General features: G+C 37.3%; 1 protein-coding gene across 5 annotated transcripts in view; it reads right to left on the bottom strand.

The window, feature by feature from the left end:
* The window catches only part of MORC4 (MORC family CW-type zinc finger 4), a 737287-nt gene that overhangs the window by 668356 nt on the left and 48539 nt on the right, over positions 1-20392 (bottom strand). For all 5 annotated transcript variants that reach the window (XM_084870446.1, XM_084870449.1, XM_084870447.1 and 2 more), the window contains one exon: positions 4592-4690. In XM_084870446.1, the coding sequence (XP_084726572.1) occupies positions 4592-4690 (99 nt within the window). The remainder of the gene's footprint in view (positions 1-4591; positions 4691-20392) is intronic.

Below are 20392 nucleotides of genomic sequence, written 5' to 3'. Positions count from 1 at the left end.
CCTATAAACTAAGGTGAACAGACATCCCGCTTTTGGCGGGGCAGTCCCGATTTTTAACAATTTGTCCCGTGTACCACGGTGTCTTAAAAAAGTCCCGATTTTAAAACACCATGGGACGCGGGACAAATTGTTGAAAATTGAGACTGTCCCGCCAAAAGCGGGACGTCTGGTCACCTTACTATAAACTCCCTACACCTATTATTTTTCCTTTCAAAATTGGTCTTTGTTTATACTTTAATCAAAATTTTATTAGGTTGCTGAAACTGGTTTGGCTCAGTGGTAGAGGGTCGGTCTGTGGACTGAAGGGTCCCAGGTTTGATTCCGGTCAGGGGCATGTACATTGGTTGTGGGCACATCCCCGGTGGGGGCGGTGCAAGAGGCAGCTGGTCGATGTTTCTCTCTCATCGACGTTTCTGGCTCTCTATCTCTCTCCCTTCCTCTCTGTAAAAAAATCAATAAAATATATTTAAAATTTTTTTTATTAGGCTGATGTTCCCAAAGTTAATCTTAAAAAGTAATATAAATTTTATTAAATTTCATAACTAGAAATGGTGGCTCCAGTCTGCCAATTACCGTGTTTCCCTGAAAATAAGACCTACCGCAACTTTGGGAGAAAAAAATTAATATAAGACACTGTCTTATTTTCGGGGAAACAGGGTAGGTTAAATTATTAAGATAAATTCTTCCAGAGTTCTACTCTTTTTTTTTTTTTTTAATATATTTTATTGATTTTTTTACAGAGAGGAAGGGAGAGCGAGAGCTAGAAATGTCGATGAGAGAGAAACATCGACCAGCTGCCTCTTGCACACCCCCCACCAGGGATGTGCCCACAACCAATGTACATGCCCTTGACCGGAATCGAACCCGGGACCTTTCAGTCCGCAGACCGATGCTCTACCACTGAGCCAAACCGGTTTCGGCCAGAGTTCTACTCTTAATACACATACCCTCTCCCCACCACCCTCCCACCTCCAGGAAGCATATCCAGTCACCTTCACTATTTCTCTGTGGAAGGAGGTGGTCCATGTATATCAGAAATAGCACCTAAGGTATGAAAGGAGTGGGAACCAGGAAGTCTGGAGAAAAGTCACAGAAAGAGGGTAGATGGGCACGTAGGACCAATTTGAAAAACATGTAATTTAACCTAGGGTGGGTTTTGTGTTACACTTATACTAGATATTTCAATAGAGTGATGTGTTTTTTGTACATTTTAGTTCAATATTTTCCTTATCTTGGTAGATAGTGCTTTATTTCTAGTTATAATAATCATCTCATTATAGAAAAAAATGGAAATACAGAAAGATCTAAAAAGAAAATAAAAGACACTCATAATTCTACCACTCAAATATAATGTACTCTTCTTGTTTAAAGCTCTGTTAATAAGATAATTCATACAGATTTTTGGATATATAGCTTCTTATCTTCTAGCTCCAGGTTGTTTCAGCTTTAGAACTTCTAAACTCTGAGCTCAGGCCTGACCTCTGGTGTCTATATATTTCCCTTCAGCCACTGTTTTATTTAGAACCAGAGCAGAAAAAGCAGTTTCAGCAGTAGTGAGAGGGGAGAGGAAAGGTCATATTAGTTTTGGTGTTTTGTGTTTGTTTGTGTGTGTGTGCGTGTGTTTATTGTTTAACGTATTACAAATAGTAGTACATGTGTCTCCTTTTCCCCCAATTGACCTCTCCCCAGTCTCCCCTATCCCCTGACACATGCCCTCATCCCACCCCCCCCCAGTGTCTTGTGTCCATTGGTTATGCTTATATGTATGCATACAAGTCATGCACATACACAGAAGAGTCTCTTGCAGATGCACGTCAATATTACTCTCTTATGGGGAAACATTAAAGACAGTAACTCCCTGACTCAGGTTACATGCAGACCATGGTAGGAAAGGCTTTTCAGCTTGTGTTTGTAATAAATAGGTAATTGAAAGGGCTATACAATATAATCCTAATTGCATCCTTCCTGACGAGTCATGGTTAAGATCTTGTGCTTTGGAGCCCAATTGCCTATATTTGAACTTTTGATCTACCATTTTGTACCTGTCTAATCTTGAGCAAGTTACTTAAGCTCTCAGTTACCAGTGTCTACATTTGTAAAGAAGAAATAATATTATCTTTCTATCTCATAGGATTTTTATGATGAATACATGTAAATATAATTAGAAAATTTAGACCAGTACCTAGAATATAAGTAAATACTCAATAAATGATCATCATTATTACAATTCTTCTTCCAGAAAGATTCTTTAATATATATAATAGTGGCCTGGTGCATGGATTTGTGCACATTGAAAGGAAACTAATTAGAAAAAATATTTTAATATTGCTATTCACCCTTTCTCTATAATAGAAGTGTCAACCAAATTTGCTGGGAACTGAAACCTAACATTGTCACTGGTAATAAAATGTAAAAAGAGCTAGCCAGGCTTGATGGCTCTGAAAGGTCAGAGCTATTAACTCATTGACTCTAAAGTTAAGTCACTGGTGGTAAAATGTAAAAAGAGCTGGCTAACCAAAACCAAACATTTGTTCCCTGGTAGTAAAATGTAGAAAGAGCTGGCCAACCTTGATGGCTCTGAATGGTCGGAGCTATTAAATCATTGTCTAGTTGAGATAGTGGTGGTTGAGGCAACTTTAATTTGTTAATCATATGTAAATGTAAATTCTTGTTGATTTTCTGTTGTTGGAACTTCCCGCCTAAGAGATGTCTTTGTTTCAGAATCTCAATAAAAGGAATGGTAAAAGGCCAGAGCATGGGTTAGTCTTCCCACTAGAGGTGGACTTCCTGCCTGGCCCTCATTTTCCCAAATTAACTATTTTCCAGTTTCTCTCTTCATTTTAGTGTGTGGCCTTCTCCAGAAACCGGACCCTGAATGGGCCCTGAACCACACGGGTCGTGATAAGGGATCCCACACAAATTCACATTGACAAAGACAGATCGAAACACATGCGTGCTATTGGCACCAGTATAAGTTTTATATGTCTCACGCATGCGTGAGTCAATGTTTATTTTTAAATTACCAGTGTGCATCATATGTACCAGATATGTACCTGCTGGTCAGATGGTCGGACGTATTGGTGGATGTATGATTGGTCACTTAGCCTTTTATATAGTGTGTGTGTGTGTGTGTGTGTGTGTGTGTGTGTGTGTGTATTAGGAGCCCATTGCAGGAATATTCCTACAAGCGACCGCGGCGTGTGCCGCAGCCACCGCCCCCCCACCCAGCCCCACCCGCGGTTTCCCTCTGGCAGCCGCCTTGCTTTCTGCTTTTCCTCCCTCTTCCTTCTATGCTGTTTTCAGTCTTCACTCCTCCTTCTCTCCATATATGCAAATTAACCGCCATCTTTGTTGGGTAAATTTGCATGCTCGCTTTGATTGGCTGTGGGTATAGTGAAGGTACGGTCAATTAGCATTTTTCTCTTTTATTAGTGTGTGTGTGTGTGTGTGTGTGTGTGTGTATATATTATATATAGTGTACATATACAGTATATACACTCCAGCAATATATGAACAACTGTTCCAATGCATTAATCATTGCTTATTTGAAAGACCAAAAATGGCATCTCATTTTAACTTTTATGTCTTTGAAAACCATGGAGGTTGGTCATGAGAAAGATATTTAGAATAAGATAGTGATATTTATATAGCAATCAGATAGTATTTGAAACAAAATTTTATATCATGTATTTTCCTGATGATTTCCATTTAAAAAAGACATAAGGGGCTGCCTACCTCAAAATGAACTGTTAATAGTACTCTAATCTTTGTCTTGATGGTGGTGTAACTGACTGTATATATGTTGTTACACATTCTATTCTCTGTATTATGCTCCTTTCCTGGACTACTGAGGTATTTCATCCTCATCCATAATTCTTTTTTTCTCTGATATGCTGGGTTCTCTACTTCCATTGTCAAATTCCTTGGTACAATTCCAACAATGTTCACTAGAAATAAAAAGCAGGTAAGTTTGCTAACATTTCTGAATATCTACTATATGCCAGGCACTATGCTAAAAAATGTTATATCATCTAATTTATTATATTCATAGCGGTTAGATGAGTTACTTACCCAAGCTCATCCAACTATTAAGAAGCAGATCCAGATTTTCAACCCTGGAGTATCTGATTTAAATGTCCATCATCTTCCACTATATCATATTGCCTATAGGGTAAACTGAACATACTAAACTCTTTATATTTATGATCTAGACCACACAAGTGTTAAACCAGAATGAAAAGGTCTAGAAAATAATAAAATTAGTACTGGTGACTTCCCAGTTTTAGTGCATTAAACTTCCTTATGTGAAAAGCACCATCCTTTTTGTTCAATTTGCTTCCCAAATACTTTTATATTTTACTAGAGGGCCAGTGCACAAAATTTGTGCACAGGTAGGTTCCCTAGGCCTGGCCAGTAATCAGGGTTGATTGGGGCCTCCTAGTTGCCAGTCAGGGCCCTCCTTCATTCCACACTGCCCCCTGGTGGTCAGCACATGTCATAACGAGCAATCTAACTCCCGGTGTCCCTTTTGAACTCCTGAGGGGACACTTTGCATATTAGCCTTTTATATAGAGAGATATTTATTACTCACGGTATTATCCTGGCTATAGCTGAGGTTTCAAAGTTCTCTTGGGAAGTCTTTTCCTTCCAATAAATATTGAGTTTCTGGGCAAGGGCATTTATTGTCAACCTGAAAGAAGAAGTATGTCAATGTTGAGAATTTGTTGAACAACTTTGTGACCCATGAGATGTTCTCATCTAACAGAAGCCAACAATTTAGAATATTCAGCATAGGTTTGAATATCAACACTTACAGGATCTAGGATGGGAATCCACCACCTTGCAAATTATATGTCAAAATGATAATCAGAATCCTGAATAGTTGCATTGATTGAAATGGTAAAATGGTTATGTCCTAAGAAGTACTGTTCTCAAAAATTTCAGGGATTTTAGAATTACAGGGAGTAGGGAGTTGATATTAGAAAAGTGACAGAGGACTAAATTTCAGAGTTAGGACAGAGCCAAATATGATAAGTTATTTGATTGTCAGATGAGTACAGGTAAACAATTCAGGTCCAAGTTGAAAGTCAAAGGATCAAATATTGTATCCTATCTATTACAAGTCAATCAAATATTAAATCTAAAATGTCCAAATTTTAAATGTTCCACTTCATGCAAATGTTGCTTAGAGCAGTTATAGTATCCATAGGCAACAAAGTTCTCTTTGACCTTCTACTACACAGCTGTTAGTAATCATACATGAGGTTCTTCCCCACAACCTACCAATGTTCCTATCTCTATGTTTATATCCTTCCCTCAAGTCACAGATGAAGAAATATTTCTTGTTTTCTCTTAAAATTATACATTAAACCTACTTTAAAAGAAGTAAATTAGACAGTATTCTGGGAAGATGGTGAAGTAGAAGGCACCAAGAATCTTACTCCCCCAGCTAGACAACAATTACATAGGCAGAATCTGTATAGTGCAACTATTTGGAACTGTTGGGTCTATTGAAAGCTTGCAACTTCCAAAGGAAGGCTTAGACTAAATTGGAAAATTTCAGCTCTTAGCACAGTAGTAGCTACCACCCCAACCCTAGCTCAATGACAGGCAGCTGTGCATACATCCTAAGAGTAGATTATAGGAGTCAGGGTGTGCAAAAAAGGACTCTGTCCTTAAAATATCAGGGATCTGTGCTCTAATAGCTGTTTGCTGCTCCTGATCATAGGATTGTGTAATCTCTGTGGCAAAAACAAAGAAAATAGCTATAAAATATGCACAAAAGAAAATGAGATTTAAATGTTTTACTATGAAAAATTCACTGAACATAAAAGAAGACAATAATGTAGAAAATGAGGGTCACAAAATCTATAAAGCATAAAGAAAACAAATAGCAAAATGACAGAAGACCCTCCTTATCAGTACTTACTTTAAATGTAAATAGATTAAACTCTCCAATCAAAAGACAGAGATTGGTAGATTGGGGGAAAACAACAACAACAACAAAAAAAAACATGATCCAGCCCTAGCAGATTTGGTTCAGCATCAGCCTGTGAAACAAAGGGTCCTGGGTTCAATTCCCAACAAGGGCATGTACCTTGATTGCAGGCTCCTCCCCGGGCCCAGGCCCTGGTCAGGGATCATGCAGAAGGCAACCAATCGATGTGTTTCTCTCTGTTTTTACTTCTCTCTTCCATTCTCTCTAAAAGTCAATGGGAAAATATCCTCGGATGAGGATTAACAAAAACAAACAAACAAACAAAAAATAAATAAGTAAAAGTGTTGAAATGTCTAAAAAAAGATATGATCCAAATATTTTCTGTGTACATGAAACTAAATTTAGATACAAAGACACAAGTAGGTAGAAAGTAAAAGGATGAAAAAGAATATTCCATATAAATAGTAACTTAAAGAGACCAAGGATGGCTATACTAATGCATAGTTAAATAAAATAAAGTAGCCCCCCCTTCTTATCTGTAATTTTAGTTAACTACAGTCAAATATGGTCCAAAAATATTAAATGAAAAATTCCAGAAATAAACAATTCATAAGTTTTAAATTGCATACTGTTCTGAGTAATGAGATGAAATCTCACACTGGCCTGCTCCAACCCACTCAGAAAATGAATCATCCCTTTGTACACCATATTCATACAATATCCTATATAATAAAAGCCTAATATGCTAAGTGTCCAGTCATCTGTTCAACCAATCAAAGCTAATTAATATGCTAATGATATGCTAAGGCCACTCAACATCTCGCTATGACATGTACTGATCACCAGGGGACAGATTCTCCGACTGGTAGGTTAGTTTGTTGCTGGGGTATAGCCAATTGGGACTGAGTTAGAAGGGCTGGACATGCCCTGGGGTCCTCCCATGGTCCCTCCCTGGCCCTGATCATGCACTGGTGGGGTCTCTCAGCCTGGCCTGCGCCCTCTCACAATTTGGGACCCTTTGGGGGATGTTGGAGATCCTGTTTTAGCCTGATCCCACAGGCCAGGCTGAAGCACCCCATTGGTGCACAAATTTGTGCACTAAGCCTCTAGTGTAGAGTATAATAAGATATCTTGAGAGAAATCACACCCACATAACTTTCATTATAATGTATTGTTATAATTGTTCTATTTTGTTATTGTTGTTAATCTTTTTCTGTGCCTAATTTATAAATTAAACTTTATCATAGTTATGTATATATAGGAAAAAAAAACATACTGTATACTGTATAAGGTTCACTACCATCCATGGTTTTAGGCATCCTTGGGGGGGGTGTCTTGAAATGTATCCCCTGTGGATAAGGGGAGCCACTCTAGACTATAAATCACTATTGCTAATATGTGGAAGCAGCACAAATGCCCATTAATGGTTGAATGGAAAAGCAAAATGTAGTATACACATACACTGGAATACAATTCAACCTTAAAAAGGGAAAGAATTCTGATACATGCTAAAACTTGGATAAAGCTTGAGGACATTATGGTCAGTGAAATCTAATCACAAAAAGACAGACAATGTATGATTTAACTTTTGTGAAGTACTTAGAGTAGTCAAAATCAAAGAAACAGAAAGTAGATTGGTGGTTGCCAGGGGCTGATGGGGTGCATGGGGAATTATTGCTTAATGGGTATAGAGTTTCATTTTGCAAGATGAAAAGAGTTTTTGAGATGGATGGTGGTGATGGTTGCTTAACAATATGAATGTACTTAATACCAATGAACTGTACACTTAAGAAGTTAAGATGGTAAGTATGTGTATTTTGCCATAATAAAAACTATGAAAAAAAAGGAAGTAGACATATGGTTGTTAGAGAATAAAGAGAAGGAGAAATGTGGAGTGACTGCTAATGAACAAGGAGTTTTTTGCTTTGTTTTTAAAATATATTTTATTGATTTTTCACAGAGAGGAAGAGAGAGGGATAGAGAGTTAGAAACATTGATGAGAGAGAATCATCAATCAGCTGCCTCTTGCACACCCCCTACTGGGGATGTGCCCGTAACCAAGGTACATGCCCTTGACCGGAATCGAGCCAGGGACCTTTCAGTCCGCAGGCCGACACTCTATCCACTGAGCCAAACCAGTCCTGGCTGAACAAGGAGTTTCTTTTGGTGTTATGAAAATGTTTTGAAGTCAGTGATGATGTTTTCACAATTTTGTAAATATATTAATAAGCACTGAAATGTACACTTTAAATTGGGGACCTTAAGGTATGTGAGTTATATCTCAATTAAAAATAAACATCTGGCCCTGACTGGTTTGGCTCAGTGGATAGAGCATTGGCCTGCAGATTGAAAGGTCCCAGGTTTGATTCTGGGCAAGGGCATGTACGTTGGTTGTGGGCACATCCCCAGTGGGGGGTGTGCAGGAGGCAGCTGATAGATATTTTTATCTCATTGATGTTTCTAACTCTCTATCCCTCTCCATTCCTCTCTGTAAAAAATCAATAAAATATATTTTAAAAAATAAATAAATATCTACTCTCATGTACTCAGTTAAAATTGATTGAGATAAAAGTTATATAGAGTAAAATTCATCTTTTTAAGTGTACAGTTCTATCAATTTTGACAATTGCATGCAGTCGTGTAACCGTCACTTCAATTAAGTTATTGTTCTCATGTATTTTGAAACCCCATTCTTTCTGACAAAAACCATGGCTTTACTGTCGATGTAAAAAAAATTAATTTTGCCCTGGCCAGGTGGCTCAGTTGGTTAGAGTACTGTCCCATACATCAAAAGGTTTCAGGTTCGATTCCCAGTCAGGGCACATACCTACAGTAGATTGTGGGTTTGATCCCTGGTGGCGGTGCATATGGGAAGCAATCAATTGATGTATCAATGTTTCTCTCTCACATTGATGTTTTTCTCTCCTCCTAAACATATTCTCCCATGTAGATTGGAGGTTAAGAAGGTTCTGTCTACACTGGGAATTCTCCCAGGAACACACCTCTCATCCACATTCCTGCCACCGACGAGTATTTATTGCCTCTAGCTTTTTTAAAGGTCTGTAATTACTTTAGAATCAGTAATCCATGGCCGAAGCCGGTTTGGCTTAGTGGTGGAGCGTTGGTCTATGGACTGGGGGGTCCCGGGTTCGATCCTGGTCAAGGGCATGTACGTTGGTTGCAGGCAACTCCCCGGTGGGGGGTGGGCAGGAGGCAGCTGGTCGATGTTTCTCTCTCATCGACGTTTCTGTCTCTCTGTCTCTCTCCCTTCCTCTCTGTAAAAAATCAATAAAATATATTTTTTAAAAAAAAAAAGAATCAGTAATCCATGGAGTCAAAGAAATTTGCTATTAAACATTGATTTTGAAGGGGAAAGTGGGTGTTATCAGAAGCCTGAAAATCTACAACTGCAGCACCCACTGAACAGCTGCGAACCCCAGAACACCAGTCCCCAGTTGGCACAAACACGGGGTCTACAGTCCACCATGGAAAGGTCAGATTTTGCCTGGGATAAGGTGAGGTCTTTGCTCCCTGCAGGAGAGAGAAATGCACACACTGCGGGAGCTGGAGGACTAGGGAAGTCTGCTCCTAGAAAAATCCGTGGCTGTTGGGGCTGGCATGATCCTTGAATGTGGAAGGGTGTCCTCAGAGCTGTTAACAGAAGGGATCTCTAAAAAGCAGCCCATTTTGATCTGACACAAAAGGACAGCCTAAAAATATTTTAAAAGTGTGCCAGCTGCTTACACCCTAGGGGGAAAAAGGGAATTCACACACTTGGGCTTTTCTCTCTTCAAATCCTTGCTTCTGATTACTAAGCCAGATACATAGGATCACCCAATTGGGACACCCTGGGAGACTGCAGGGGAAAGTTGTTTTTCTGGAACCTGGGGATCAGAACGGGGAGTGACCATTGGATAACCAACTCTAGGACAGCCTAATCCCACAAACTGGTAATGAGTCCCACAGGGAAAGCAAGATCTAATCACAGGAGAGAGAGGCCCTATAGACCCGGAGGTCAACTGAGAAACACTGCCACCAAGGGAATCACAAATTGTCTCTTATGTAATCACAAATAAAGGAATACAAGAAATTAAGACACTGCCTGCTTAAAAATCAGGACTGACTTACAACACTTGGGAGCAGTGGAATGCAGGGAACTCAATACTCTCCTGACTAGGAAACAGGTGTGCCAAACAGAACAATAGAGGAAGTGAATGACCTTCACTACTGCACAATTTATATTTTATATTTTTATTTTTCATTTAAATTTTTTTTTATCTTTTATTTAAGAAACTATTTTTTTTTCTTTTTTCCTCACTTGATTTTACGTTTTTAATTATTACATTTTTATTTTCAATCACTGTTATTACTACTACTATTTTACCATTTTTTTAAAGTGCCATTTTATTTTCTCTTTATTTTACTTTGGGATTAGTGTTCTACATTCTATTTTGATCTTTCCTTTAGCATCTTTTCACTATCTCAACTCTATCTTTATGCCATCACTCTCTTCCTAACTCTTCCCCGCTTGGTGTCCTATTTCTATTACCCTTTTACTGCTTTAGATTTTCCCTATTCTTTCTTTTACCCCCTGTTAAAATTTCACCCTACTTATATATCTAATTTCTAACCCCCTGCTCCAAGTCCATACACACCTCTTTCTTCTCTGTCTTCACTATGCAAAAAAATTGTTTTTCTCTTTGTCCTTTTGTTGTTTGCCTGAATGTTAATTATATAGATTTTTTTGTGAGATTGTTTTGCTTATTATTTTTGTTTTGTTTTGTTTTCTTGTTTTCTTTGTTTTTTGCTTCTGTTTTCCCTCACTTCACTTGATATTAGTTGTTCTTTGTAGTTTGTAATAATCTCCAGGTACTTGTTGCTGGCATTTGTTGGGATTAGTGAATGTTCTAATGGAGTTTTCTCCCCATATATACAGTTTGTTCCCCTTTTCTTTCTTATTCTCTTTCTTTTCTCTCTTACTTTTTTTTTTCCTTTTCCCAATTTCATTTTGGAACTCCTTTCTTTTTTATTTTTTTCGCTCTTCTTATTTCTCTCCTATTCCCTAATCTGCCTTTCTCTGGTGGTCACCTTTATTTGAAGTTATCAATATTGTGAATACATTCCTGTTCAGTACTTTGTGCATTGTACCTGGTTGTGTTGTATTTTGTGCCTTTAAATCAACACCGGAGAGAGAGAACTACATAACCAGACACCCAGAGAAAAGAGACCATGGGGAGACAAAGAAACAGCCCGCATATGAAAGAAAAGCAGGCATCACCAGAAAAGAAAGTAAACGAAATAAAGGCAAGCAAGCTGTCAGAGAAAATATTCAGAGAAATGGTCATAAGGTGGCTGAAAAGAATGGAAGACAAATTCAACAATATGAGTAAGAACCAAGAGGAAATGAAGAACCAAAAAGAAATGAAAAATGACATCACTGAAGTAAAGAACTCAATAGAAAGCATCAAGAGTAGACTAGAAGAAGGAGAGGACCATATCAGTGAACTAGAAGACAAGGTATAAAAAATACACAAGTAGAGAAGTTTCTAGAAAATAAATTAAAAATCAGGAGGAGAGCCTAAGGGAACTTTGGGAAAACACAAAACAAAACAACATATAATAAGGTGCCAGAAAAAGAGGAAACTGAGCAAGGAATAGAAAACCTGTTTGAAGAAATAATGACAAAAAACTTCCCTGATATAGGGAAGAAAAAACCCACACAAATCCAAGAAGCTCACAGAGTACAAAGCAAAATGAACCCCAAAAGACCTACTTCAAGACACATTATAATTACATTGGCAAACACCAATGACAAAGTAAGAATCTTAAAAGCGGCCAGAGAGAGACGGAAAGTTACATACAAAGGAACCCGCATCAGACTAGCAACTGATTTTGCAACAGAAACTCATCAGTCCACAAGGGAATGGAATAAAATATACAAAGTCATGCAAAGAAAGGGTCTGAATTCAAGAATTCTGGATGCAGCAAGGCTATCAATCAAAATTGAAGGTGATATCAGGAGCTTCACAGACAAAAAAGGACTAAGGTAATTTATTACCAACAAACCAGCAATGCAAGAAATGCTAAAGGGTCTGCTGTAAATAAATAAATAAATAAATAAATAAATAAATAGTAAAAAAGGAACACAGGGGTAAAGAATAAAAATGGTGACAAATAAGTAACTATCAATAATAACTATAAATGTAAATGGATTAAATGCCCCAATCAAAACATGGGGTAATGGATTGGATAAAAAAAAAATGACCCATATAGCTGCTGTCTAGAAAAAATCCACCTCAGCACACAGACTGAGGGTGAAAGGATGGAAAAAGATTTTTCAGGTGAATGGAAATGAATTAAAAGCTGTGGTAGCAATACTTATATCTGACAAATTAGATATCAAAGTGAAAGACATATTAAGAGATAAGGAAGACCACTTAATAATACTAAAGGGAGCAATCAAACAAGAAGAAATAACTCTGGTAAACATATATGCACCCAATACAGGAGCACCCAAATACATAAAAAAAACAAACCTCCTGGAGGATAACAAGGGAGAGATTGACAGCAATACATACATAGTAGGACACTTTAATAACCCACTATCATCATTGGACAAATGATCTAAACAAAAAATCAGCAAAGAAATATCAATCCTAAATGACTCATTAGACCAGATGGAATTAGTTGACATCTTCAGAACATTTCACCCCAAAGCCACAGAATATACATTCTTCTCAAGTGCACATGGTTCATTTTCAAAGATAAACCATATATTGGGTCATAAGCAAAGCCTCTTCAAATTCAAGAAGATAGAAATCATATCAAGCATCTTCTCAGATCACAGTGGCAAAAAACAAAACGAAACTGGAAATCAACTACAATAAAAACAACCCAAAAAATAGAACACATGGAAACTAAACAGCATGCTATTAAACAATGACTGGTTACCAGAGAGATCAAGGAAGAAATAAAAAACATCATGGCAATAAATGACAATGAAAACACAACAATCCAAAATCTATGGGACACAGCAAAAGCAGTCTTGAGAGAGAAGTTCATAGCTCTACAACCTTACTGCAAAAAAAAAAAAAAAAAAAAAAAAAAAAAAGAAACAATGGTAATAAATTACCTAACCCTCAAAGAGTTAGAAAGAGAGCAACAAGAAAAGCCCAGTGTAAGCAGAAGGAAGGAAATAATAAAGATCAGAGTGGAGATAAATGACATAGAGACTGAAGAACAATAGAAAAGATAAACAAAACCAAAAGCTGTTTCTTTGAAAGGATAAACAAGATTGATGAACCTCTAGCCAGGATCACCATGAAGCAAAGAGAGAGGACCCAAATAAACAAAATCAGAAATGAAAGGGGTGAAATAACAACAGACTCCACAGAAATACAAAGGATTATTAAAAAATACTATGAACAACTCTATTCCATCAAACTGTACAACCTGGAAGAAATGGACATATTACTAAAAAAATATAACATACCAAAACTTGATCAGGAAGAATCTAAGCAGCTTAGTAGTCCAATAGCTATGGAAGAAATTGAAGCAGTCATCAAAAAAAGCTTCCGGCAAATAAAAGCCTGGGGCCAGATGGCTTCATAGGGGAGTTTTACCAAATATTCAAGGAAGAACTAAAACCTATCCTCCTCAGACTATTCCAAAAAATTCAAGAGGAAGAAACACTTCCAAGCTCCTTCTATGAAGCCAGCCTCACCCTAATACCAAAACCAGATAAAGACAACACAATGAAAGAGAATTACAGGCTAATATGAACATAGATGCCAAAATCCTCAACAAAATTCTAGCAAATCAGATCCAGCAGTACATCAGAAAGATTATACACTATGACCAAGTAGGATTTATCCTAGAAATGCAAGGATAGTACAATATCCGCAAATCAATAAACATGATACATCACATAAACAAACTGAGAGATAAAAATCACAGTCATATCCACTGATGCAGAAAATGCATTTGATAAAAAACAACACCCTTTCTTTATAAAAACTCTCAACAAGGTGGGAATAGAAGGATCATACCTCAACATAATAAAAGCTACATATGATAAACCCACAGCTAACATCATACTCAATGGGCAAAAACTAAAACCATTTCCCCTAAGAACAGGAACAAGACAGGGATGCCCACTCTCACCAATCCTGTTTGACATAGTAGTGGAAATATTAGTCATTGCATTTAGACAAGAAATAGAAATAAAAGGCATCCAAATTGGAAAAGAAGACGTAAAACTGTCCTTATTTGTAGATGACATGATATTGTACAAAAAAAACCTAAAAACTACATAAAAATTATTAGACTTAATAAATGAATTTGGCAATGTAGCAGGATACAAAATTAATGCCAAGAAATCTATGGCCTTTCTATACACCAATAGTGAACTTACAAAAAGAGAGACTAAAAAAGCAATCCCATTTACCATTGCACCAAAAAAATTAAGATACCTAGGAATAAACTTAACTAAGGAGGTAAAAGATCTATACGTGGACAACTACAGAACACTGAAAAAAGAGATGGAGGAAGACGTAACAGATTGAAGAACATACCATGTACATGGATTGCTAGAATCAACATCATTAAAATGTCTGTACTACCCAAAGTAATCTATAGATTCAATGCACTCCCCATTAAAATACCAACAGCATATTTCACAGACCTAGAAAGAACTCTCCAAAAATTCATCTGGAATAAAAAAAGACCCCAAATAGCCACAGCACTCCTGAGAAAGAAGAATAAAGTAGGAAGGATCTCAATACCAGATTTAAAGCTGTGTTACAAAATCACTGTTCTCAAAACAGCCTGGTACTGGCACAAGAACAGACATATAGACCAATGGAATAGAATAGAGAATCCAAATATCGACCCAAATCAGAATGCTCATTTAATATTTGACAAAGGAGGCATGAACATACAATGGAGTCAAGACAGTCTCTTCAATAAATGGTGTTGGGAAAATTGGACAGATACATGCAAAAAAATGATCACCAACTTACACCATACACAAAAATAAACTCAAAATGCATACAGGACTTCAACATAAGATGGGAAACCATAAAAATACTAGAGGAATCCACAGTCAGCAAAAATCTCAGACATATGCCAAAAGAACGTCTTCACTGATACTGCCCCTAGGGCAATGGAAGCTAAAGAGAAAATAAACAAGTGGGACTACATCAAAATAAAAAGCTTTTTTACAGCAAAAGAAACTATGCACAAAACAATAAGAAAGCCCACTGTATGGGAGAGCATATTTGCAAATGTTATCACTGATAAAAATTTAATTTCCAACGTCTACAGGCAACTTATACAACTTAATAAAAGGAAGATAAATGATCCAATAAAAAATAGGTAATGGATGTAAATAGAATCTTTTCAAAGAAGACAGAAGGAAGGCCAAGAGACACATTCAGATATGCTCAAAGTCACTATTATCTGAGAGATGCAAATCAAAAGAATAATGTGGTACCATCTCACATCTGTCAGAATGTCTATCATCAACAAATCAACAAACGACAAGTGTTGGCGAGGATGCGGAGAAAAAGGAACTCTTGTACACTGCTAGTGGGAATACAGACTGGTGTGGCCACTGTGGAGAACAGTATGGAGCTTCCTCAAAAACTGAAAATGGAACTCCCATTTGACCCAGTAATCCCACTCCTAGAAATAAATCCTAAGAAACTAGAAACACCAATCAGAAAGGCTATATGCACCCCTATGTTCATAGCAGCACAATTTACAATAGCTAAGATTTTGGAAACAACCTAGGTGCCTGCCAGTAGATGACTGGATCAGAAAACTGTAGTACATCTACACAATGGAATATTATGCTGCCATAAAAAAGAAGGAATTCTTACCATTTGCAGCAACCTGTATGGAATTGGAGAACATTATGCTAAGTAAAATAAGCCAGTCAGTGAAAGAAAAATACCACATGATCTCACTCATTTGTGGATAATAAAGAACATTATAAACTGATGAAAAAAAGATAGATCCAGAGACAGTAAAGCGTCAAACAGACTGTCAAATTACAGCGGGAAAGTTAGGGAGAGGTGGTGGAGATAATAGATCAACCGAAGGACTTGTATGCACGCATATAAGCATAACCAATGGATGCAAGACATTGGGGGGTGAGGGCATGTATGGGAGTGGGAGGGGGGCAATGGAAAGATATGTATACATGTAATACCTTAATAAAAATGGGGGGGAAAAACATATTCTCAGGTGAGGATTAAAAAAATATCGATAATTTTAAATCCACATATAAGTTCAAACACACATTGTTCAAAATCCATACTTAATTGGATTTGTAAAGTTCAAACCTGCATTGTTTGAGGGTCAACTGTAATTTTTATGTTCAGTTGGGAATTTGTATATCTGGACTTAAGTTCTATGCAGGTTTTTAAGAAATATATTTTTATTGATTTCAGAGAGGAAGGAAGAGGGAGAGATAGAAACATCAATGACGAGAGGGAATCCTTGATCAGCTGCAGCTTCCATGCCCCCCACTATGGAAATCAGGTTTGCAACCCAGGCATGTGACCTGAATGGGAATGGAACTGTGTCCTCTTGGTTCATAGGTTGATGTTCAACCACTGAGCCATGCCAGTTGGGCATTGTATGCAGGGTTTTTTTACTGCATGGGTGGTGTGAGCCTTTAACCCCTTCATTGTTCAAGAGTCAACTGTACTATATTCTTTTTCTTCTTTATTTTTTCCCTGTTCTATATTCTTAAGATAGTGCTTCAATTCACTCCCCTATTCAAGCCACCCAATTAATTCTCATTGCCTAAGACTGTGGTCGGCAAACTGCGGTTTGCAAGCCACATGTGGCTCTTTGGCCCCTTCAGTGTGGCTCTCCCACAAAATACCACAGCCTGGGCGAGTCTATTTTAAAGAAGTGGCATTAGAAAAAGTTTAAGTTTAAAAAATTTGGCTCTCACACAAGAGGAAGGAACACTTCCAAACTCCTTCTATGAAGCCAGCATCACCCTAATACCAAAACCAGATAAAGACAACTCAATGAAAGAGAATTACAGGCCAATATCCCTCATGAACATAGATGCCAAAATCCTCAACAATATTCTATCAAATAGGCTCCAGCAGAGCATCAGAAAGATCATACACCATGACCAAGTAGGATTTATTCCAGGAATGCAAGGATGGTACAATATCCGCAAATCAATAAACGTGATACATCATATAAACAAATTGAAAGATAAAAATCATATAGTCATATCAATTGATGCAGAAAAAGCATTTGATAAAATCCAACACCCTTTCCTGATAAAAACTCTTAACAAGGTGGGAGTACAGGGATCATACCTCAACATAATAAAAGCTATATATGATAAACCCACAGCCAACATCATACTCAATGGGCAAAAACTAAAACCATTCCCTCTACGAACAGGAACAAGACAGGGATGCCCACTCTCACCACTCCTGTTTGAGATAGTACTGGATGTACTAGCCATTGCAATTAGACAAGAGGAGGAAATAAAAGGCATCCAAATTGGAAAGGAAGAAGTAAAGTTATCCCTATTTGCAGATGACATGATATTGTACATAAAAAACCCAAAAGACTCCATTAAAAAACTAATTGACTTAATAAATGAATTTGGCAATGTAGCAGGATACAAAATTAATGCCAAGAAATCCATGGCATTTCTATACACCAACAGTGAAACTACAGAAACAGAGGCTGAAAAAGCAATTCCATTTACCATCGCACCAAAAAAATTAAGATACCTAGGAATAAATTTAACTAAGGAAGTAAAGGACCTATTTGCGGAAAACTACACGACACTGAAAAAAGAGATAGAGGAAGATGTAAGGAGATGGAAGAACATACCATGTTCATGGATTGGTAGAATCAACACCATCAAAATGTCCATACTTTCTAAAGCAATCTATAGGTTCAATGCACTCCCCATTAAAATACCAACAGCATATTTCACAGACCTAGAAAGAACTCTCCAAAAGTTCATTTGGAACAATAAAAGACCCCGAATAGCCACAGCAATCCTGAGAAAGAAGAATAAAGTAGGAGGGATCTCAATACCAGACTTCAAACTATATTACAAAGCCACTGTTCTCAAAACAGACTGGTACTGGCACAAGAACAGACATATAGATCAATGGAATAGAATCGAGAACCCAGATATCAACCCAAATCACTATGCTCAATTAATATTTGACAAAGGAGGCACGAATATACAATGGAGTTAAGACAGTTTCTTCAATAAATGGTGTTGGGAAATTTGGACAGACACATGCAAAAGAATGAAACTAGATCACCAACTTACACCATACACAAAAATAAACTCAAAATGGATACAGGACTCAAACATCAGACGGGAAACCATAAAAATACTAGAAGCATCCACAGGCAGCAAAATCTCAGACGTATGCCAAAAGAACTTCTTCACTGATACTGCCCCTAGGGCAATGGAAGCTAAAGAGAAAATAAACAAATGGGACTACATCAAAACAAAAAGCTTTTTTAAGGCAAAAGAAACCATCAACAAAACAACAAGAAAGCCCACGGTGTGGGAGAACATATTTGCAAATAATACCACTGATAAAGGTTTAATCTCCAACATTTTCAGACAGCTTATACAACTAAATAAAAGGAAGATGAATGATCCAATTAAAAAATGGGCAATGGACCTAAATAGAATATTTTCAAAAGAAGACAGGAGGAAGGCCAAAAGCCACATGAAAACATGCTCAAAGTCACTAATTGTCCGAGAGGTGCAAATCAAAACAACAATGCGGTACCATCTCACTCCTGTCAGAATAGCCAACATCAACAAATCAACAAACGACAAGTGTTGGCAAGGTTGCGGAGAAAAAGGAACTCTGGTGCACTGCTGGTGGGAATGCAGACTGGTGCAACCACTGTGGAGAACAGTGTGGAGTTTCCTCAAAAAACTGAAAATGGAACTCCCATTTGACCCAGTAATCCCACTTCTAGGAATATATCCCAAGAAACTAGAAACACCAATCAGAAAGGATATATGCACCCCTATGTTCATAGCAGCACAATCTACAATAGCCAGAATTTGGAAACAGCCTAGGTGCCCGTCAGCAGATGATTGGATCAAAAAACTATGGTACACCTACACAATGGAATACTATGCTGCCATAAAAAAGAAGGAATTCTCATCATTTGCAGCAACCTGGATGGAATTGGAGAACATCATGCTGAGTGAAATAAGCCAATCAATGAAAGAGAAACACCACATGACCTCACTCATTTGTGGATGATAAAGAACAATATAAACTGATGAACCAAGAGACAGATATAGAGACAGTAAAGCAACAGGCAGACTGTCAAATTACAGTGGGGAGGGGAGGAAGATCTGGGGGAGATAATAGATCAACCGAAGGACTTGTGTACATGCATATAAGTACAACCAATGGACATAAAACTCTGGGGAGGGAGGGTATGTATGGGAGGGAGAGAGGGGGGCAAAAAAAATCAATAAAATATATAAAAAAATAAATTAAAATAAATAAATAAATAAATAAATAAATAAATAAATAAATAAAATAAAAATAGAAAAAAAAATTTAAAAATAAAAAAATTAAAAATTTGGCTCTCAAAAAAAATTTCAATCATTGTACTATTGATATTTGGCTCTGTTGACTAGTAATTAGTTTGCCGACCACTGGCCTAAGGCATCAACCAACTCTACCCAATGTCCCTCTAACATAAAAGTTCTCAGACCTTCTCAGTTTATGGCACCCTTAGTGTCTCACGTTTTTCATGGCACCCTTAAATCAAAAGAAATAAATACCAGCTCCATTTATTAATTAGTTAGGTGTAAACAACTTAGCAAGTATTTATGAACTAAAATTTAGAATCCATTTAAAAAATAATACACATAAATTAAAAAATATTTCTATTTCATTCTTAAATAACCACAATTATTTACTAATGGGATGTGTATGCCTATTGGGTACTGTACTTCTCAAACCTTGGAATCAAATTGGACACAGCTTTCCTCATTTCTTAGTCAACACTGAGTTACTTGCTTTGTATCACAGCAACCACTGAAAGCCCAGATACACAAAGATATGTTGTAATCGAAAGGTATGCAGATTTTAGTACATGGAAGTGGGGTGCTACTATAAAAATCCTTAAAAATGTAGAAGTTACTTTAGAATTGGACAGTGGACAGAGGGTGGAAGAACTTGAGGAGCACAACAGAAATAGCCTAGATTGCCTTGAACAGACTGTCAGTACATATATGGATGTTAAAAACCCCACTGGTGAGGGCTCTCAAGGAAGTGGGGACCACGGTAGAGAAAAAAAATCAATTCCCCTAGTTAATACCAAAATTATTATGAACAGACTCTTAGTAGAATTATGATGTTAAAGGTGTTGCTTGAAGGAAATAAACATGTTATTGGAAAACTTGAG

This window comes from Pipistrellus hanaki, assembly GCF_964339955.1.
Source record: "Pipistrellus hanaki genome assembly, chromosome: X".
NCBI classification, from domain to species: Eukaryota; Metazoa; Chordata; class Mammalia; order Chiroptera; family Vespertilionidae; genus Pipistrellus; species Pipistrellus hanaki.
This window is presented reverse-complemented; position numbering and strand designations above follow the sequence as displayed.